The 23,478-nt window shown below is 47.3% G+C and overlaps 1 protein-coding gene across 1 annotated transcript in view; it reads left to right on the top strand.

The window, feature by feature from the left end:
* Window positions 1–23,478, top strand: part of CRISPLD1 (cysteine rich secretory protein LCCL domain containing 1) — a 625,896-nt gene that overhangs the window by 214,566 nt on the left and 387,852 nt on the right. Inside the window, exons 5-6 of the mRNA XM_069621225.1 lie at window positions 16,167–16,282; window positions 19,810–19,910. Of these exons, the coding sequence (XP_069477326.1) occupies window positions 16,167–16,282; window positions 19,810–19,910 (217 nt within the window). The remainder of the gene's footprint in view (window positions 1–16,166; window positions 16,283–19,809; window positions 19,911–23,478) is intronic.

Here is a 23,478-nt window from a genome sequence, read left to right as displayed (position 1 = left end):
GAGTGATTTGTTATTGAAGGTTTTTCAGAGGTTGTGGGGGTTGATGTTTTTAATTGTCAGAAGGATATTTTCTCGGTAGTTTTGGTTTTGTCTGCCACATGGAGTGAGTGTTATGTGGACAGGTGGTAGTGAAGATGTAATGGTCAGTCGCTGCTAGTGCAGTAGAAGTGCCTTAGGGAGAGTTTAAATTGAAGATAAGATAATATCAATGGAATGCCCATTCTGGTGTGTGGGCCCTTGGGGGAGGCAGTTCATATTATTGGCAGGTAGACTATTGTGGAAGGAGCATGACATAGTTCTTTTGTGATCTTCTAGTCTGAAGTTGATATCGCCTAGGACTTTTATTTGTGCTGACAGAGAGATTGGAAAGAGTCCCGTTCATTCTGGACAACTGCTGATAATTAGCATTTCCTCCATTGGTAACGAGAGACATTCCACCTAATTACATAAATACCTCCTTAAATGGTATTACAGTAAATCCAGAGGTATTACTTTAAATATTTGTTTTTACCATTCCCAGCCTTTCTTGATTAATGATATAATGATATTGCTTAGGTATAATAGCAGACCATAACAGCACTGTAATATTTGTTATAATATAATGAAGGGTAATTATTGATCCCACTCTTCATTACATTGCAAAGGGAGTACAGAGGTGGTCACTTTCCACCCCCTTTGGAGGTCGCCATGCAAAAGAGTTTTTCTGCAATAAAAAATAAAAAGGAAGCACTGTGAGGGGCCTTCTATGATTTTTATTTCCACAGAATAGTCGGAGGTTTAATTGGTAATGATTTCTGGAAGTATTCCTCCTTAGGAATATGGCCAATTATCGGTATTCCTCTGTAGCTTTAAATTATCTGTAAGCAAAAACATCGAAAGATGTCATACAGGAAGACTTGCACAATATGGGAAATGATGGAAAGGTGATCAAACATGCCTTGAACAGTGGAAAGGAGGATTGGGCAAATTGTGAGGAAAATGTACTCACTACTGAGACAAATGGTCCAGACATAAATCGAGGCTGTTGTGTAAATTCCCCATCCTGAAAGATGTAACTCAGATAAGAAGCTGGGTTACCTCCATTAGATACCAGACTCAAAACACGCAGACAGAAAGAAAACACATGATATGAATGGCTCGCAGTGACATTGCTTCCTAGAATGCTGCCAAGATCCTAGCATGAATAGTAACTAGTTGAACATACTTTCTTGGAATACAACAAATCCATGCATTATGGTATAAATATAACCTCAGCAAAATTTGAGATCGAAAAAGAGATAATATGCTTACAAGAAGCATGGTCTACTGATCTTATTGTCTTAGATGGTATGAATAGGGTATTTGAAACTGGGGTTAGAGCTGAACCAGGGAGAACAGGGTAGGTTTCTAAATAGGTGAAATTAATTTACCATTGGTGCACAAAATCACGCTGAGTAGCTTACCATGTAATATATTATAGGCAGTAGTATTTTCTGAGAGTTCAATTCAAGGTATGTGATGAAAATTATTGTTTGTCAAAATCAACCAGTCTCTCCTGGGTTGTTTCCTACCAACAATTATATTTAGATTTTAAGTACATTGTATTGCAGGGTTGGACATATTCTATACTTGGGTGTCCTTAATTTAAAAGGTGATATTGCTGCCAAATGCTCCACGCTGGAAGGAGACCATTATAGATGGGATTGAGGGAGTGGCATCTGCTCATTTATTACAATTGAAAATGAATATAAAAGGCGGAGCGTGGCTTGGAGCCATGGCGGCCGGATAGGCTCTGTAAGAGCTCCCGGCTGGTGCCACGCTGCCATCCACAATGCCCGGTGAAGACTGAGACCTAGACCGTACAATTTCACTGCTGCGGTGCGCAAGATAAGGGGCATGATTTGGGAGGTCTCCGATTCGCCTGCATCGCTGCAAACTGCTGATTTCCCTGATTCGGGACTACAGGGAGCCCGCTGCGGATCGGATTCAAGATGGCAGTCTTCACCGCTTCCGATGTCTGCCGTCGTTGGAGGCGACTCGGGTGCTGCCCGCGCCTAAACCATGACAGGGAATACGCCTAACGCTCTCTCCGCCCGCCCTAGAACGGACTGTCTGCCTTTTCGATCTGCACTAAGGGCAGGGCGCCCCGATCTCCCCGAGCATTGGATCTCCCGCTGAATCATCTGCACAGCGTGTCGGGCGGGGGGCGCGGTCCCCGCGCGCTGAGTGTGAGCCCGCTTGTCAGCTCGGAGCACTGACGAGCTCCTAATCGGATACAGCATCTGGAGTTGCCTGCGCGGCGGTGTCCTCGCCTGCCTGTTCGCCTGCCTGTTCCCCGCTGCCGCCGACCCGGGGACTGCGCCGGGAGGCGGGGGAGTGCCTCTTCAGACCGCCAATCCACCGCCTGTGGCCTAAGCGAGGTGCCGGCTCTGCCTCCTCGGGGTCTCTCCTGCGGGGCTGGGGGGGTGTATCCCTCCCCCGAACTCTCAAACCGGAGGGGCCTCCATTGCCCGCGGACGGAGCCTGAAGTGGCCGTGTGGAGCTCCATCGCCATCGCCCACCCGTTAGAGTGTAGGATCACCGCGGCTCCTCGGACCAGCCCGGTGTGGAATCTCTCTTCGCTCCCGAGGAGCCATCCCGTCCTTGGGGACCATCAGCATTCGGGCACTCCAGCCCAGACACCAGCTAGGGGCTAATTCGCGGCGGGGCCCGGGCCCCCCTCCCTGACGTGCACGTCGGCCGTCGGGTCGGCCGCTGAAGGCGGCGGTTGGCCCAAGGCCCCTGCGTTTCGGCGGTGGCTGCCCCCGAACTCTCCTCCCCGGCGGAAGCGGACCTCCAACGGGGGCCCTCAGGAACGAGCCCCAGCTTCCAAGCAGCCAGATCGCCTCTCCCTGGAGGGGCTTCAGCTCCAAGCCTAGGACCCGCTTCCCTCTGAGGCCCGGTACACCTTTCTCATCGCTCTGCATGAACACATAGCCCATCTGGACCAGGAAGGACACGAGGAAAAGCTTTGGTGCACTCCGTACCCCAGGAGTCCCGTCACCCCGCTCTACTGCTGATCAGACCAGCACTCGGGCAGCCCCGAGTCGCACCACGCCAGCGCCGGCAACTACCACAGTGACTTTCAACGGCCCTGGACTATAGAACACCCTTGGGTGTGAGCCTCTCTCTTCACCACTCAACCCAGGGTTAAGCGAAGGTAAGGCGGCACCTGCCGCACCCCACCCAGCGGGACTACACCCAGGGGCTCCAAGAACTGGGGCAACACCCCCAACCCGCACGGCGCTGCCGCTCCACTATCTGGGCTCGGCCCGGTGTGCGCTCGCCAAGTGCTGACCATCCCCTTCACTCTCTGCAGCTCTAAATGGCTGGTGGGAGGTCATCTGCTTGGGACTGACTCCGTGGAATTCCCCCCTCAAGCTAGACACTAGGGTGCAATCCACACCCGCCAAGATATCCTCCCCTCTCTCTCTGGGCACAAGGCAGAGCAAAAGGGTCAGCAGGTTCCTGCTGGGGTACAGGCCCTCTCTCCTCCCTCTGGACACGGAGCCCCCAGCATTGCTATGTCCAAAGTTAACAAATCATCTAAGCAAACGGACATCTCCACGCTGCTGAACATGCCGGCATTAGGGGAGAAAAACAAGAAAAGTGAACGCAATGAAGGGGAATGGGAAATCCCCCGCCCGAGAGCCAAGCTCCCATGGCCTCCCAGTCGGTCACAAAAGCTGATCTGCACGAACTCTTATCGGCCGTCACCAGAGAATTCCAAAAGGGGACGGAAGAAGTAAAAACCCAAATTGCTAGGCTGGATAAGAGAGTGGGAGAGATCAAGTCAAGAACTGAGGAAATTGAAACAACACTCTGTGATCAGAACTTCGAGATCGGGGAAGGAGCTGATAGAATTAGGGCCCTGGAGTGCAGATGTGATGCTCTTGAAGCCAGGCAGGAAGATGCTGAAAACCGCTCTAGGCGGAATAACATCAGGATTCGAGGCATCCCACTAGCAGTCCCGGAGAAAGACTTCCCTACCTACGTGGCAGACCTCCTCCGTCATGTCATCACCCTTCCAGACGAAGCCCCCCTGGAGCTTGACAGGGTGCACAGGACCAGACCCAGACAAAATCCTAATGGCTCAGCTGACGTGCTGGTAAGGGTCCACTTTTTCAAGCTAAAGGAGGAGATAATGCAAGAAGCCAGAGCAATGGGTCAGATCCACTTCCGGGACTCGGAAATTTCCCTGTTCCAAGACTTGGCAGCAGTGACCTTAGCAAAACGAAGAGCGCTTAAACCAATGGCTGACTGGCTGCGCGAACGCAAGATCACCTATCGCTGGAACTTCCCCTCAGGTCTCTCCTTCACCTGGGAGGGTAAAACTCGACAAATCCCGTCCCCGCAGGAAGCAGAAATATTAATGAACCCGGAAGCTGCTGCGGAAGCCCCCGGGAACTCTGGTCACTCACCCGAGGGAACTAACAGAGAGTCTCTGCGTTCATGGTCCCGAGTAGAGGGTCTCCGCAGGATGCGCGGCCCGCCCTCCAGGGGGAAAAATGGCAACAATCGCTGAGGCCGCCCACCCCTGGCTGACCACCGCAGTCTCCACTTCGGCGATGGGCATTCATCGAAGACTGGAGGCCAAGCTTACCTGAACCCTTGGCCAATATGGCGGTCCACATGCCAGCCCGCTCAGTTAGCTCTCTTTTCACCGTCCACGCACGAGGCCCCAGGGTCTCGCATCTAGATGGTAGTCATGGCCCAGCCGACAGTCCTGTTGGTGTAAGGCTGGTCTGGACACTGTTACCTGTTCCTTGTTCCAGGTTTTGTTTTAGTTGTTCATGTTTGTTCACCATGGTCAGAGGGAGAGGGGAAGCGAGAACCATGAAGTCTTCTTCAGGTTGGGGCGAATCTTGGGTCAGGGTTCAAGCTGCAAGGGGTTGGCTCCCCCTACAGGGGGCCTCTGGATTATGCACTACTCGGCCCAACAGGAGAGGGGAGGCGTCCACTCCACACACGGACAAAAGCAGGGGATATCTACTACCAATCTTGCCTTTGAATGACCCTGCCGGATACAGAGCTATCTGTGTTAACCTGGAATGTCCAGGGACTGAATGCCCCTCGGAAGAGGAAATCCGTGGAGCATAGGCTCACCCAGCTAGCACTGGACATTATGTGCCTTCAGGAGACTCACCTCCTCAGGTTGGATGAGCGCCGAATAGCCTTCCAACTCTACCCTAAACACTTCTTTGCCTCTGCGGGCCTCAAGAAAAGAGGGGTTGCCATCTTAATAAGCCGAGACATCCCGCTGACAAACATAACGATCAAGAGAGATCCAGAGGGGCGGTATATTCTCCTGAAAGTATGGCTAGTGGAGCTTCCCATCACCATAGCAGCTATATACTGCCCAAATATGGCGCAAAGCCTATTCCTGCGGAACCTCCTTCCTGTACTCGCATCCTTCACCGAAGGGCAGCTGTTCATAGGGGGCGACTTCAACCTTACTCCTGACCCTAATCTGGATAAGACTCTCCCCCCAGCCAGGGAAGACTTCAGCAAAGCCCTCGCTATGGCAGAATTCCTGAGGGAAACCGATTCCATAGATGTCTGGAGATGGGCTAACAGGGGGACCAGGGACTACACATTCTTCTCCCATGCCCATCTGGGGCATTCAAGGATCGATCTCCTGCTCCTTTCTAGTTCTCTCGTCCCCTGTGTTGAAACCATCCAGATAGGACATAGAGCCCTTTCGGACCACGCTCCGGTCATAATGAGATTGAGAGTACAGAGCTTCCCCGAGCCAACCCAGCGGCATTGGAAACTTCAAGACCAAATCTTGACAGACATAGCAATCAGAACGGATATAGCAGAAGCCCTCAAGAATTACTTTAAGGAGAACACTACTAAAGACTCCTCAATCTCCACAATCTGGGACGCCATGAAACCTGTGATCAGGGGCACGGCTAACGACTGCACCGCCAGGCTGCGACGTCTACGCAAACTGCAGCAGGACAAACTCGAAGCGGAGGTGTCCGAGGCTGAACACATCCTGAAGCAGGGGCAGAACAGGAAAGCAAGCTGCATGCTCCAAAGAGCAAAACGATCTCTAGAAATGCATCTAGCAGATAAGGCAGCCAGAGCTCTCACATACACCAAACAATTTTATTATGTGCACAGCAACAAAGCAAATCGCCTTCTGGCCCACAAATTGAAAAAGCTGCACTCTCGGAACACCATCCAATGTCTTCAGGACTCCCAGGGAACGCCGCGCTACGCCAAACCAGAGAAAATAGACATCATGACGGCGCACCACAGAGCAACCATGTCGGGTTCCCCCACGGCAGAAGAGGTACAGGCAAAATACCTATCTGGGGTCAAGCCGGGTGCCCCACATCCTCACCTGGCAGCTCTAGAAGCTCCAATTTCGACTGAGGAAGTGAGCAAGGTCATAGCAAAACTGAAAAACTCGTCTCCAGGGCCGGATGGTCTCACAGCTCCATTCTACAAAAAGTTCTCATACATACTCGCCCCCCAGCTGGCCGCCCTCTTCAACTCCTTCCTCTCATCGGGAACAACCACCCCCTCTATGGAAGAGTCGCTGACAGAGCTGCTCCTTAAACCAGGCAGAGACCGGAGCCTATGTGCCTCGTACAGGCCCATCACGCTCCTGAACTACGACGCCAAAATCTTCGCCAGAATCTTGGCAAACAGGCTGGCTCCTTTACTACCTGACATCATACACACGGACCAAACCGGGTTCATCCCCGGCCGCAGCACTCTCGACAACATCAGAAGATCTATAAACGTCATTGAATCTGCCAGCAGGAAAGGTCAGGAGCTAATGGTTCTCTCGCTCGATGCTCACAAAGCTTTTGACAGGCTAGACTGGGGCTACATACACAAAACATTAAGACACTTTGGCTTCGGCCCCAACTTCATAAAATGGACTCTAGCCAACTATCAGCGTCCACCCACCAGGCTGAGAATTAATGGATCCAGATCCGTCAAGATCCACTTTTCGAGGGGCACAAGGCAAGGGTGTCCCCTCTCCCCTTTGATCTTCGCCCTCTCCATGGAGTCCTTCGCACGTCAAGTGCGGCAAAATGCGGCAATCCATGGCCTGTCTATCAAAGCCCATATCTACAAAGCGGCCTTATATGCCGATGATGTCCTCTTAACATTAACTAAGCCCAGGGAATCCATAAAAGCTCTTTGGAGCGAATTGCAAGATTTTGGGGAGGCTTCGGGGTTCAAGGTGAACCTTTCCAAATCATCGGCTCTGGGCATCAACCTACCTAGATCTATGATCACGGACATTGCGAAGGAATACCACATTCCCTGGTCCGAAAAGAACCTATCATATCTAGGGGTCCAACTACCAGGCTCTCCCAACAATCTATACAAAGCTAATTTTCCCCCTCTGTTCAAAGAATTTAGAAGGGATCTATCACGCTGGCAGAAGCAAGAAATCTCCTGCTTTGGAAGAATAACGGCTCTGAAAATGAACCTCATCCCAAGACTGCTTTACCACTGCTCAGCCCTGCCAACGGCTATCCTGAAACAAGTGATACAGAAACTTCAAAGGAGTATCATGAGATACATCTGGGAGGGAAAACAGCCTCGGATCCCAAGGAATATCATGCTGCGGGGTCGAGTAGTAGGGGAATTGGGAGCACCCGACATTGCCAGATATATCCTAGCCGCCCAACTCTCCCATGCATTCGCCTGGCTTCAGGCCACTCCAAAACCCCGCTGGCTGGAACTGGAGGAGGCCTGGTGCCCGGTCCCGATCACCTCATTACCACACACAAAATGTGCCAGCGACGGCCCGGACAACGGTCCGCTCTCAGCAACTGAAAACACGGTAGCGAATTGGAAGAGGGCAGCACGGAGATGGGGAGTATGCAGCACCACGGGCCCGCTCACCCCGATCTGGGGGAACCTGGAATTCTCACCGGGTACCAGCCCCAAAGACTTCCAGAGATGGAGGGAGGGAGGATTGGAGAAAGTTTGTGACTTCTCTGTGGAGGGCAACCCTTTGGACTTCGAGGCCTGCAAGATAAAATTCAAGGTACCTGAGAATGAAAGGTTCAGATACCCCAACTTAGGCACTGGCTCTCAAACAGGATCATTAAAAACCTGGGAAGTAGAGACCTAATAGCCCTAGAACAGACCCTGAAATCACCGCCCCCCAAGGGCAAGATCTCTATCCTCTACAAGATCCTAGACGGGACGGACCATGCCCTCAAGGAGCCATACATGCTCAAATGGGAGAGAGACATTGGCAGACCCATCGAGCCGGAGGAATGGGACCAGATCTGGACTAGAGCAAATAGAAGCTCGAAATGTGTTACCAACAAGGAGGGGGCATTCAAGGTATGCTACAGGTGGTACCGGACTCCAGAATCCCTCAACAAATGCAACCCGGCGATTCCACCAACGTGCTGGAGAGGTTGCCCGGACAAAGGCACACTCTTCCATCTGTTCTGGTCGTGTCCCAAATCGGTGCAGTTTTGGAAAGCAGTATTGGAGCAAATCAACCTTATCACGGGATTGACAATTCCCTGGGACTCAGGAATCGCACTGCTTGGATCAAGTGGTGAGGGCCAATTCCCCCGATCAGGTCACAGGGCAGAACTCTGCTCCCATCTGCTGACCACTGCGAAGATTTCAGTTGCAAGACTCTGGAAAAATCCAGAAGGTCCTTTGGTCCAAATGTGGTGGACCAAGTGTTGGGACATAATAGCGGCGGAAAAAATCACTGCCCTCAGGTTCGAGAACAGAGACAAATTCTACCACACTTGGTCGCCCTTCTTCGACTACGCTCAGTCATACCCAGGTCTGGCCCGACAGCCTCCCTCCCTACGCTGGATGGGCAAAAGTGACTGAAAGATAACTCAGATTAGGCGGGGACATCTGACCGGAGAGGTCTGCCCGTGCCGGCGGAAAAAATCACTGCCCTCAGGTTCGAGAAGAGAGACAAATTCTACCACACTTGGTCGCCCTTCTTGGACTACGCTCAGTCATACCCAGGTCTGGCTCGACAGCCTCCCTCCCTACGCAGGATGGGCAAAAGTGACTGAAAGATAACTCAGAGTAGGCGGGGACATCTGACCGGAGAGGTCTGCCCGTGCCAGCAAAATAGAGGGAATACAGCGAAAGTCTGGATCTAAAGTGTAGCCCCCCCTAACCGCCCCAGCGGAGCCCTGAAGTATGTTCCACCTCTGGGAGCTCTAGTTCTGAGGAGGGGCCCTCAGAGTCTCACCCACCCCCACCGATCTTTGGCCACCACTTTCAGCTAAACCTTCCTACTGACCAACTGTTTTGTTTAGATTTTGTGTTTGTTTCTTCATTTGTAGTTCCAAGCGAGACTCCACAGATTGTAATACCTTAATTTTCACATGACAGATTGCAGTACTTGCTTGTGTAAAACCAATAAAAACATGTTTAAAAAAAAAAAATGAATATAAACGCTATTGTGATAAATCACAGGAATCCGTCACTTCTCCCCACGGGGGAGCCTTTCCCTGTGAGACTAGGGATGTGAACCCGCTCCGAAACGCCCTCACTGGCAGTCGAGGCAAGCAAGACCTCGCTTGACGAGACTCCCCCTTTGGGGAACAAGTACTCTCGTTCTTACGAGGCATGTCCTAAGAAACATACCAATAATATACCTCCAAAAACATCCAGTGGAGAAAGGTATGAAGAACATACCAAAACCTTTTACTGTCATCAAGAAACTCTGATTATTCCTTGGAAGGAAAACTATATCGTACTGAGATGAGGAAAAAGGTCTGTGTAGGAATACAGAGTGTAGAACAAATGGAGAGAAAGGACTGTGACATCGCGCTGGGGAACAAAGAGGTGGAGACTGGAAAGAGAGAGAACCCGCAAGTTACGAACTTGCCTGCAGACGTATGTTGAAGGAAGGCTAGACGCATGGTAGCTGATGACAAAGAGAAACCCCAGTGAAACTTTAGACACGCATTCTCGGTAATGGGAAGCGAGTAGAGAAGCTGAGGTGGACACGAGGCATCCTCATCTCGAGCGAGAGCTAAGTGCTTGTGTGACCGCAATCAAGCAGAGGTGGACCAGTGGGTCAGTGAACTATGATGATACCACTTCCTTTGATTCAACATGGAACAAACCAGCAACAAGAGACCGTGGAGATCGTATATGAAACTACAGGCATTACGAGAGGCCAACCTGACAAGTGGAAGAGAAGGTCCCAACAAGTCGAGAATCTCAGTGATGTTATCCCTGAACATGACAGGTAACGGGGAAAGTGGGAAACCCTGGAGGGGGAATACATATCATTACTGGAGCGTTCATACTTGTCCCAGTCGTGATAAGTTATTGACATTTAGTGAAGAGAAAGAGAATCATTACTGGAACATTCAAACTTGTCCCATTCGAGATAAGATATTGGCATTGAATGAAGAGATAGAGAATCCTTATTGGAATACTCATACTCGTCCCAGTCAAGATAATATATTGCCATTGAATGCAGAGAAAAAGAGTCATTAATGGAATGCTCATACTCGTCTCAGTCGACATAAAGTATCAAGATTGAATGAAGTGAAAAATCATCATCACTGGAATGCTCATTCTCATCCAATTCAAGATAAAACATTAACATGGAATGATAATCCTTTACACTCTGAGAGGTCAAGTAGAATACCCTGAGATATTACAGAATATGAAACACTGTGAAAGGAGAAAACCTGATTGAAACAGAGAATAAGGGTCAAACTCAAAGTGAAACCTAACACTGTGAAATAAGGATTGGCATCCCAAGAAGCCAAGGGAAAAGTGCTACGTGTTGGATAAAGTTACCATATGAAAGTAAAAAGATGAATACAAATGAAACAAGGCAAGAAGAGAATAAGAAGGAACAAAAGAGTAATCATGTGAAAGAAAAGGTTGAAACCCTGAAGATTCCAGTGTCAGAACTGAGTGACTTAATAAAAGTACTTACCAAGAACTACTCGAGAATATGTTACTGATCTGAACTTGGTGAAGAACCATCTTACAGTAGAAGTGAGCCGGTCTCCTGGTTTTTGTTGTTATAATAGTGGTAGGGTTAGAATTGGTTAGTTTGGGCAGTGGACTGATTCTGATGTGGACTATCACTGATGACTGACAAGCACCTTAGTTAGTTCCGTTAGGTAGGGAAAACCCTCAGCATAGGAAGGGATAGGCATGTATTCCTTTCAGTTAATAAAAATCATCAGTGAGAAGGAAAGGCAGAGTCTGTGTCCTTCTTCTGACCCGCCTCAGTATGTAGCTGGAGGCAATGGATGATTTACATTTACTTATGGTGAATGGGATATGCCCATAGGACAAAGGATCGCTGAGAATGATGCATTCACTATATGTGAACACCACAGTGAAAGACCATATCAATATGCAAGGTGTTATGATCCAAGACACTTTGACCAGAAAATGCTTAAACAGGGAGCACCTCTTAGCACCAATGTAATTTATTTTGTATAGGGACAACCTAGATATATTTTTAAGAGGGGTGTAGGACTTTTCACCTAAGTTGGGGCCACATCAGAAACAATGCATCACTTACATTGATGGTATTCTAATTATGGGTAGTACCCATATAGGACTACAACAATTTATAACTGAAACCTATTTTTTTTAGTTATAAAATGATTTAGAAAAATGTAAAGGAGACAAAATCATGCTCTTTACAAAATAAGTATACAAATAGCTTTTAAATGGTTGATTAAGCATACTGAAATTGAAGTTCCTCAGAACTTTTCTTATTTGTGCAAAATGATAAATGATAAGCTAAATTGGTTGATCAATCAACCAAATGTAACTAGAAGGGCAATTCAATTAACACAGACTATGTAAAGGTTTTATATAAGAAAGGGGAGCTGTACTTTAAACCCTAAAATTGAAGCCTTCCAAGTAAATATCAACCCTACAGTATTGTTTGGAGCCTAGATATGTATCATAGAAATCCCAGCTTGGCTGTGGGTCTAGGGAGGAACTACTAAGAAGTGTGTTGCCTGTGCGCACAGTAGGCACTGCATGCTGAACTTGGTTTAACATCTTCGTCAATACAGGCAAAAAATAGAGCACTATTGTATTTAGCAGAACAAACTGTCTTCTGAGAATTAATTGGAGGGATATCTTAAAAAATAAATGAATACCGTGTGTGTTGAATACTATTACTATATGTACATGTAATAATGTCAGGGCTTCACATCCCCTATTTTGAACCCTGAGGATAATTATATTTGAAAGTGTTCAAAGATGTTCTAAAAACACAAAGGGTGACGTGATAGAATTGAAAGTTGTTCATACTTGATAAGTAAGGAAAGTCTATCTGAGTTTATGAAAGACTACCCCTTTGAAATAAAACTATACAAAATGGCCTTCTACTGATATATTTCCCCTAGCAGACAGGGGACTTGACTGTTCATGAAACTTAGGTTAAAGCAGGTCCCCACAATTGAAGTAGTGGGAGCCTGGAGTAGATGTTTTCAGGTAACCCATGTAGGGCTTGTGTTAAGAAATAAGATTTTGAAAGATTTTAACATTTGATGATTGATGCTAACACATTTTGATAACTATGTGAATCTGGAAAAAGATCTAAATAGGATGACTTTTGGTTATGATTCATATTTGGTTATGAATCTTCTTTGACAAGTGGATATGAAATTGAAAGCAAGGAGGATTTAGTGTATTGTAAACATTTATGAATTACATTGTATTGGTTAATATATATTTTTGATTCATCGTAATGTTAAATAGCATATGATATTCATTATAATGTGAGTAATCAAAATGCTTGATATGATTGTATACATGGTTTTGTAAATTAAGATGTGTATACAGTTTTTAGAAATCAAAAATACAAAATAACAAAATTAAAACATATATATGAATAATGGGCTTGTCATATTAAGTGCCACACATGTCATAGGCATCTCTCTCTGTTTACTGCTGGCTTACATGAAAACATAATGGACCTGTAAATACTGCATGCTCTAAAGTCCCAATTCTTGGAAACAACGTTTAAATTAATTTGGGTTAAGCAGTAGCATGAACATAATTCAGAGGAGAATGGTGGCTAAAAGTAGCTGCGAGAACCACCATTGATGTCTCCTGTCCACCCTAAACAACATCCAAGCCTTCTCTGCGATCTATAGTGCTTTCGATCATCAGACAGAAACCAGTAGACATTGGGCCTCATTAGGACCCTGGCGGAGAGGGTGTTACGCCAGCGTAGTGCATGGCGTACCTCTCCGCCATACTACGAGTTCCCGTAGCGCCATGGCGGCCTTTTCCGCCTGGTTTTACCAGGCGGAGAAAACCATGGCGCTACGGGACCTCGTTGTTAATTACGCCACCGTATTTTACGGTGGCGTAATTAACTCCTTCCCCACTCCCATTATACCCTATGGGGCAAAAATGGGAATGGGGAAGGGCAGAATGGGGATTGGGGATTTACCGCTCCGCCGAGGTCGGAATGGGGCGGTAAATCCGCCAACCCCCATGGCGCTATCGGCGGCTTTCCGCCATGCTTCGCGGTGCATTTAGCACCGCGAAGTCCGCCTGGGTCCTAATGAGGCCCATTGTGTCCTCACAAGAATGCAGCCAAAAAGATACATTAACTCGACACGAGAAATACAAGGCGACTGAGAAAGACGCAAATGGACATCAATATTGTAAAAATCTCTTTTTTGATTAAACAATCAAAAATAAAAAAATACAGATATTGAGATCTAATGTATATTTTTCAGATACTAAGTCTGCCCATCACTTACTGCTCGTTTTGTATGGGTGCGAGGTAGCAATTTCTTGTGCAATAAGTTGGTTACTTTTTTCAGTTAAAGCACTACATTTCTTTCTAACATTTTTTACGAGTTTGATATATGTGCGGTTTGATAGCACAGCGAGTAGAGCTAAATATAAATGCTAAATTATTATTATTAAACTAGTCCTTTTTCTTTTAGGGTTTTCTTATTGTTTTGAATATAAACATGGTTTTTTGATGAGGATATTTTGTTATCTAGCGTTCCTATGACTACTAGTACATGCTCAAATGGCCAGCAGACACTATGCATTAAAAAACTACAGCCGCAAATTATCGTTAGGAGCCAAACAATTACTGCTTAGCTTGTTTACCATTATCACAACTCAGTATGGTGGCATTACCAATGGATTGTGAGTACAGTAATGGTAGTGTTAATCCCCATTTTTGGGAACCATACAAGTCCACAAGTATTTTGGAGGGTATTCCTTGGTGGTAATTCCACCCATGGTAATTCTTCTGGTTTTTGCCAGTAAAGTGGAGGCTATTCATCCTACACCTTTCCATTAAACTCACAATTTGGTGGTGTGAAACAATGTGTCGGTAATATGTCAATAAAGGAATTACTGCCATTTTACCAATATATTTTTCTGGTATCACTGAACTCGTAATGAGGCTCATATGATATGTTGACAAGAACTACCTACACAATAGCCTTCCATAGGATATACGCATTGTTCACAAAGAGCTGTACAATGTATAACACGAAAGAGAAATTAGTAAATCGGGAAACATTGAATTCAGCTTGGATGTTGGAATGAGGACTAGGGGAGTGTCACAGGTTCTGTCTATGGGTTTAGAGACCTACCTCTGAGACCCAAATTGCTAAATGGCAATAAATAGTTTATCCCAACCTACCAGATACCCATATAAATCCTTCAGCACGAACACTTGTCTCAGTTGATGAGACCATCTGTAATAAAGTGCAGGAATTGAAACATGGTTACACCAGCGAGTATCCATATGGTCATTTCAAGCTCTGTGCTAGGGAGGTATGGAGCAGTGTAGAGAGGAGGTGGGGATGTAGAGAATAGATTGGGAGTTTTATGTTGAACACCTGAGTATCCATAGGCAGCATGAGACAGAGAAATATCTCCAGTGCTCTTCTGAGCTTCATACTGATAGCTACAGTCCAACGATCAGTGGTTGTGGGGGGCGACCGGGGAGGGAGAAGACAATCGCAGTCTTCAAAGTGGAGCTCAGAGTTGAAACTGACAGAAGTTCAAGGATCTTTGGCAATGTCAGTATCAACAAACGTGTGTCTATAAAGTCCGTTTTTCGTAAATGCATCCCCGATCCTCTTTTTTTGTAAATACAGTTCCCAACAATGCACATCCACTGTTTAGGTAGACGAGAAATAGTTTTAGCAAATGGGTATCTGCTTTGTACAATATGTGCTGGGCTACTGCATGCTGGACGTTGGTGAGAATAAAGTATTGCTAGTTGCCATGTGGTGGGTGCAGAGATATTTATCACCTCCCCGCGTATCTACCCCGAATCCTGCACCCCTACATTTGGAAACGTTCTTATTTGCTAAAACACATATTTCATAAAGTAGAAAGCTCTGTCTTTGTCTGACCACTGCCATCTTTTTACTGGAGTACCATTCATCCAAAAGTAAGAACACCCCTTTGACTTACAATGCCTTCAAAACAGACCTGTTCAGTTTCACAGAGACAGATAAATAAATGCTTATAATGAAATGTGCTTGTCTGTTAAAGGGGAGCATACCACACGGTGTCTGTGTGCTGGTTAACAATTCCAACAGCATCAGAAAACACACATTTGCTCCACATTCTTATTTTATCAAATGCAAAGAATGGAAATCATTCAAACAATCAAACAACCACACAGACATAAGACCTCGTTCGAAAATACTATACTCGTCATAGTATACTACTCACACTCTACATTGCATTTTTTGAGCACGTGGACATGTTTCTTTACGTTTTCTCGACACCACAGAGGAAATCACATCCAGTAACGTTCTTAAATGTACCATTTGAAATGTTTACCTCTCTGTGCACTAGAAGCAATTATTTCCAACAATTGATTGGACATTGGCATATTCCTCTTTGAGAACATAGAGAAAATATGTCTTTTCCCTTTCAAGTTTTTTTGCTTCTAATAATGCATATTTGTTTTCGTTGTATTAGCATTATTTTGGAAGTTTATTTGAATCATCACTGCAACAATTCATTGTAGTTTAAATGTTTGAGGACAGGACTACCCCCCTGTACAAAGTATTAGCAGGTCTTTGCCTGTTTATATTATTTCAGCTGTACTTTCGCAACTAGAACTGTTAAATTATTGATGGGTATTTTGCTTGTGACTAAATTAAATCTTTCTCATCTCCTAGGTAGTGTGGGCAACAAGCAGCAGAATAGGATGCGCCATTAACTTGTGTCATAACATGAATGTCTGGGGACAGATATGGCCAAAGGCCATTTACCTTGTCTGCAATTACTCCCCCAAGTAAGTACCCACCTTACTGCCATTTCAGTATACTCTACAACTTTTAGAACAAGTCATTTAAGATTGCAACTCACCCATACTCTTCTATTGAAGATACCATATAATTGGGCTTGGTCCGCATGGTTACCATGAATTTATGCCTATTTTCTATTTTACCACAAGGAATGTGTTGATCTTTGCATTTGCAGATCTTCCCAATGCTAATGTCCATCCCTAGTCCCACATTTAATGACATGCTTTCAAATTTTGGGTGATGTGCAGCAGCACCGTCCCTCATGTTCACTAGTATTAACTAGCACAATCAATGCCATTTATTTCTTAATCCAATACGGTTTTATGATCTAAAGCCGTATATACAACTACTCCTCACATTCAGGCAACAGTTATACAAGAAACAAATGCCACTCATTAACCCTTGAGTTTGACAAGGGCAGACACCTTACCTTCAAGCAGCACATCTTATGTTATATGATCTTGTACCGCGCACTGCTGCCTCTTGCTTGGTCTCTTGATGCTCTGGCGGATGTGCAATGTAAGAAGGGTTTGGGCGGTTTGTTAGTGGGACTGAGATGGAGAAGAGCAATAGAGCGTTGAGGTGCTGTTGGCAGCTTCAGTTTGGAAAAATGGTCACTGGGCGTTGGTGCGTTTTTTGGTTGGTAGCCATCATGTGGTGTTGGGGTATGATTGTGAATGGGTGCTTGTGTTTGGTTTCATGTTGGGTGTTGAGAAGTGTGTGCGGTAAAGGTAGGGATAACACATTTCCTACCCCAAAAATCCATCTAGGTGTAACACATTTCCTACCTCAAAATCCATAAAATGTAACACATCACCTACCCACAAAAAATATTGAAGGGCCGCACACAGATAACTTCCAATAGTTTTACAGGGTGTAACACAGTTAATCTATACATTGTAATAATATGATGGTGGAAATGTAGAAGTGGCAGGGCCTGACCGAGCACATCAGTGACTGCATTTCCCACACACACCACCCCACTTTAGTTGCAGCTGCATTGTGCCCCGTCGCTAGTCCAAAGCAGTGCAATAGCAATACCAGTACATTGCAATGAAAACATTAATGACATAGCTGACTTGGTACCAACTTTCTCTCCTGAGGAAAATGAAGCCCTTAACCCCAGAAAACAACTTCAGATCCACTATCCAGATGTCAGGCTTGGTCGTCTACCACCTGGATGGTGTAAACGCCTTTTTAGTAGGACTTTGGTGACTGCCCTAGAACCATTGAGATGTGTCCTGCATGCAGCAGCACAACTCATCAAAGGACACCTCAAATTTGACTACATCACCCCAACCCTCATCGAACTGCACTGGCTCACGCTGCAAGCCGGTATCATCTTCAAACCTTGTTGTATAAACTGTAAGGGTGTCAACCTGAAGTTCCCAGTCTACCTCACTGAGAAACTCAATCGTACGCACCAGTGCAGGAAGAAAAGAACCTGAAGACAGGCTTTTACTGCCTATGCCCTAAGACTCTGCATCCTGCTCCCTGTCAAAATCAGACTTGCCCCATTGCTCCTACATTTCAGGAAAGATTACAAGACCTTGCTCTTCAAGGAATGGCTCCTCCCTAACACCTAGGTCCACACACCTTCCACTAACCAGCTAACCTGACCTGATGTTCTCTTCACTGTTGCCTCCCCTGGTTGCTTCTAGATCCATTGCTGGCGATTGCCCACCCTCCCCTGTTGGGCGCTCCTGCCCCCTTTTCTCTGCTAACCCCACTGTATTCTTCCCCCAATGATTGTAGAGTGTTCTGTTGCTTCCAGAAGCTAGGTCTGCACTCAATAAATACCATAATAATAACTGTCTGGTGCAGGATCTATCCTGTGCTGCCCCTACCTTCTTTGTAGAGTGTAGAGATGAGTACTGAAAAGCAGCATTTTCCAGCAGTTTTTTGACATTTATAATGATGAACCCAAAGCATCAGTACCTGCTTGGATGTGTGGAACACTCACCCCTGCCAGAGTGTCACTGACTTCCGCCACTAATTGCTCCAAATCAGTGGGAAATATGGCCACTGCCTATCTTAATAAATCTGCCTCCAGTTTCAACTCAGCACCCCACTCTCATGACATATATCACAGAAGATCCTCTGTGTATTGAGCCCTCCCATCAATTTATGGTAATGGGGCATTTCAGCTCTCAGGTTTGATTCTCAGATCAATCTTTTATATTAATGAAGTTCCCTCCTATCATCCCAACATGCCTTTTCACTCTTCTAGTTTGCCGTGCTGTAGTCCTTGTTTTCCTTTGTACTCCAACTTGGCCATAACCAGCACAGATAATAATCAGGTGTTTTTGTAACAACTAAAGAAGGGAGTCTCTCCGATGTGATGTCTACATGCTCATGGGGCATGTAGACATCACAATTACATGTTGTCAACAGCTTGCCATTGAGCCCACTGCAGATAGCTTTCTTTCAAGCCACCCACCACCCCCATCAACTGCTTCTTATACTTTAGATGAAGGTGCATTGTGTATGGTTGAGGTGTGTGAAAATACAATCAGTGAGTTCATGAGTTATGCACCTTGGCCTATGCGACTCAGGCAAAGTCAATCACATGTTAACATTACAATTTTTTTCTGAGGATGCTTAATGAGTTTCTTTAAGGTAGCTAATATTACAAGAGGGGGAGTTCATGGAAACAGCTAGCCAGCCATTTGTTGGTGCTTGCATGAGTACCATTGAGGTTTATAGTTTGATACCCTGCATTTAGAAATCCCCAGAGAGAAAGAAACCCAGTCCAAAAAGTAGGCTTGCTCATTCTCTATTCTTCATTCTCCATTGAGCACATTTTGAACTCCCTAGCAGTTTCTCTTTGGCAGACTTCTTCTAACATGATTATTAAGATGTTCATTCATTTCAATGCAAAAGACATAGGGCCTCATTACACGGTAGGAGGTAACCATGGCGCTATTAGCACCATGGCTACCCCTTACCGCCTTCTGGGTCCGGGTAGGCAGTATGGGGACTTACCGGGTCATTCAGACCCTGGAGGTCCCGGTAAGTCCCCTTGCCAATTACCATTCCCCATTCCCATTCGAGCCCCCATAGGGCTTAATGGGAATGGGGAAAGAGCTAATAACGGTACCGCTATTAGCGGTACCGTTATTTGCTCTGAAGTCCCTCAGCAGGTCCCTTTCTTAACATGTGGTCTGACCACACGTTAAGGACGGGACTCGCTGAGTGACCTCGTAGTAGGGCGGTAGAGGATTACCGGCAGCGGTAATCCCCTACTGCCTACCGTGTAATGAGGACTATATGCTGATATGGTCCTTATCAAGTAGCCACTGTTTATTTCCTTGCTCAAATGTTTTTGGGACATTGTTTGTATATTTTTGCCTTTGTGTGTCACTTATTGTGCAGTGTTCCATTATTTTAGTATGATGTTCTTATGTATTTCCTTACTTCCTATGCTGATGTTTTACATTTATCACAATATTTCTACATATTAATGTGTTATAACATTTCATTTTCTACAAACACTTAATTATTTATACTTTAGGGGTAACTGGTGGGGCCATGCTCCATACAAACATGGCCGCTCATGCTCAGCCTGTCCACCCAGCTTTGGAGGAGGATGCAAAGATAACCTCTGTTACAAAGGTATCTATAAAGGCTTTATGAAATGCATATCTCTAACGAATTACATATATCAATGCTGTTCTGTTAGAACTTGAGGATTTTACAATATCTAAATTATGCTTTTTATGAACAGGTAATGTGCCAAATTGAAGTTGAATATTCCTCCACTAAATAAAAGGGCATTCTTTATGTTTATTCATAATGCAATTCATTACAATGTACCCAATATTTAGTTTTTAACCTTGTTATTCATCCAAATAAAACGTTTGTGTAATACTACCAGACATTCAATTGAAATATTCTAGTTTCATTGAATGTCCTAGTACAGACAAATTGGCAAGGGGAGAATAAATTACACCACTTGAGCAAAAAAGAACTGTTCAAATAAGTATATTTCTCCAGCATGGGATCAGGCATGTATTCACATGCTCATGAATATTCCCTGTCGTCAGGCTGGGAATCCTCGCTAAAGAAAAAATCAGTATCAGTTTTGTTTCTGATCTGTCTTTCTTAGTAGTAACCAATCACTGATCTCTGGGTCATACTGCCCCCAGCCAATGACTGCCCTCTCCCTAAGCCCCGCCTCTGGCAGCCATCCTCAGATTTTTACCGCACGTTCAAGTGTTGGGAGTCCTTGTGCTTTAGCTCATGAGTTTTTGCTGCGTTTTTGCGCTTTTTCAGGAGATTTTCTCATTTTTTCGGTTTAATCGAGCCTCAAGCTCCACCGTTTCTACTTCCCATAACAAGGACCCGTTTCGGAATTCTTCTACGCCCCTCAAGGGTGAAGTTTTCGTCGAGTTTACGCTTCTTGGAGGATTCTGGAAGAACTGCGGCCTACCTCAACGGACATGGCCTAGTACAAGGGAAGCTCGACGGCCGGATCCAAGCGTTTCAGGTGCTGCCCTGGACGCGGATTACAAAATGTTTTCAAGGAGGACGAGCATTCGCAATGTCTCTACTGCCTTCATGAGGACAAGACGCACGTGGAGAAGGACTGTGCGTTCTGCAAGAACCTTTCGGAACGGACCAAGCAAGATCATCATCCACGCCTCGCCGCCTGGCTGGAGAAGGGCACAGCAGGTGAGAAGGCGAAGAAAAAGTCTGAGAAGACTTCTAAATCCTGTGAGGGTGCCCCGGCGACGGGGGCCCAATAGAAGAACAAGCACTGCAAGTCCGCAGGCACCGGGAGCACCGAAAGGTCGGGCTCTTTGGCTGCCAGGCAGGGCGCGACTTCCCCGGCATGTTCAACCATGAGCCAGCACTCTGGTTCAGGGAAGAGGAAGTCTGAGAACCCGGGTAAGCTGCTGGAGCGGCCCTGGTCGATCTCGAAGGGACCCGAGGGGGAGCGAGGTGCTGACCCTCCCCCCAAGGCGAAGGCCCAGGACGCACCTAAGGTGGTGAGGGCATTGATCCAGCTGGCAAAGGCCTCTATCGAAGTGGTCACTGCGGCCCTGAAAAAGCCGGCCGAGACTACGCCAGTGGAGATGGCCTCTGGGCCCAGAGTATCCCTGCCACCCCGGAGGGTATCCTCTTACCAGCCCATCGTTAAGACCCCCGTGAAGACCCCGGCAGAAAAAGAGGGGGGGGCCGGTGGCCATTACAGACTCGTAATCAGCCTCTGAGGAGGATCTGGTGGAAACCGTGAAGTGCCTCAACGAAAGGTTCGAGAAAGTTCGATCCCAGGGGAAGGATCCTGCTGAGGAGATTGAAGATAGGGACGTTGACGAAGGCCCGGTAGAGCAGCCGTCCCTCCCGTCGCAGCCATTGCCAGAGCCTCAGGATAGCTTGGCGGCCATTTTGTTGGCAATTCAATCCTTATGTACTGAGATAAGGACGAGGTTACCACGGGCTCTGACGGAGGATCCTGAGCCAGGACCGTCGGGAAGCCCTTCGTACCCACAAGGCCTGTGGACCCCTCATCCCCCTCGCCTGATCCTCGGGATGATACGGCTACGGATACGGGGATGGGGACGGACGACGACGGTGGTGATGATACGACAGACATTCCTTCATCGCCTCCCCCTCGGGCCTCACCGCCCGACGAAATTGGCTCCTTTCACGCCATGATAGCCACGGCGTCCGAGCTCTTCCAACTCTGCCCGGAGGAACAGAAGAAAGAAGGCTTTCTTTATCAACGACAGAAGGCCAAGAGAAAGATGGTCCTGGCAGTGCCGTTGCTCGACGACATCTGGGACGAAGGGCTGGCTGTCCTCAAGAACCCTTCTACGATGCCCGCCAAGAGGGACAGGTACGAGAAGAAGTACCGGGTCCCCGACGCCGCCCCCTTGTGCCTCAGGGCCCAGCCTACGCGGGACTCGGTCGTCTCGGCAGCGGCCAAGAAGAAGGCAGCGGGTGCGGCAGCATCAACTTCCACTTCCCTGCCGGACAGCGAGGGCAAGAAGTTGAACTCCATGGGACGACGGGTCATTTTGTCGGCGGCGATGACGAATAAGGCGGCCAATGCCTTGGCGATCATGGCCCGTTATGACAGGGAGCTTGGTTCAAGTTAGCTCCCCTGCTGGACTTCCTGCCGGACGACAAGAGAACGGAGGCCCTACAGATTCTTCAGGAAGGCGAGGTGGCGTCGGATCACGCCATAACAGTGGCAACGGACATTGCCGATACCGGATTTCGCCAGATGGGCAACAGGGTTTTCCTACGACGACGAGGGTGGCTCAAGGCGGCGGACTTCCGCCAGGACGTTCAGACCAGAGTGTTGGATATGCCGTTCGACGGCAGCAACCTTTTTGGGAAGACGGTGGATGAGTCGCTCCAGGCCATCAAGACCGACTCGGAGACGGCCCGGGCCCTAGGGGTACTTCAACAACGACGGCCCTTTCGGAGCTCCGGAGGCAGACAGGGTGCCTCCAAGGGATCCAGCGGTGGCTCTTCTACATACGTCCAGGCGGCCCGCTCCTCGTCCCAGGAGGCCTACAGAGGTCACAGCAAGCAAGGAGGATCCCGCCGTTGTCGTCAAGGAGGCCAAGGCGGCAAGGCCTCATCCAAGCAGGACAGAACCGGCCGTAGCGTCGGGCCCTCACCGAAGCACCCCAGTGGGAGGCCGTCTGACAAAGTTCATCAGTGTGTGGGGGTCCATCTCCACCGACCGTTGGGTGCTGGACACCCTGGCCAACGGGCACTCACTGGAATTCCAAAAGAAGTGTCTTTGCATTCCTATCATGGCTAGGAAAGAGAATCACGTCCCTCAACTGCTGTTGGAGGTAAGGGCAATGCTCAAGAAAGGTGCCATCGAGCTCGTCCCCAGGAGGCTCCCGGGCTCCGGAGTGTACTCAAGGTACTTCTTCGTCAAAAAGAAGACAGGCGGTTGGCGCCCCATCCTGGACCTGCGTCGGTTAAACAAGTACATCAAGGCACAGAAATTCTGGATGGTCACCCTCCAGCATGTGCTGGGACAGCTGGAGGAGGGCGACTTCCTATCCTAGTTGGACCTGGAGGATGCTTACTTCCACATCCCCATTCTAAAAGGACACAGAAAGTTTCTCAGGTTCGTGGTTCAGGGATGCCACTACCAATTCAGAGCCCTACCGTTCGGATTAAAGTCGGCACCCAGGGTATTCACCCTGGCACA

Source organism: Ambystoma mexicanum, chromosome 5q (genome assembly GCF_040938575.1).
Source record: "Ambystoma mexicanum isolate Mex_15411 chromosome 5q, UKY_AmexF1_1, whole genome shotgun sequence".
Taxonomy (NCBI): domain Eukaryota; kingdom Metazoa; phylum Chordata; class Amphibia; order Caudata; family Ambystomatidae; genus Ambystoma; species Ambystoma mexicanum.
This window is presented reverse-complemented; position numbering and strand designations above follow the sequence as displayed.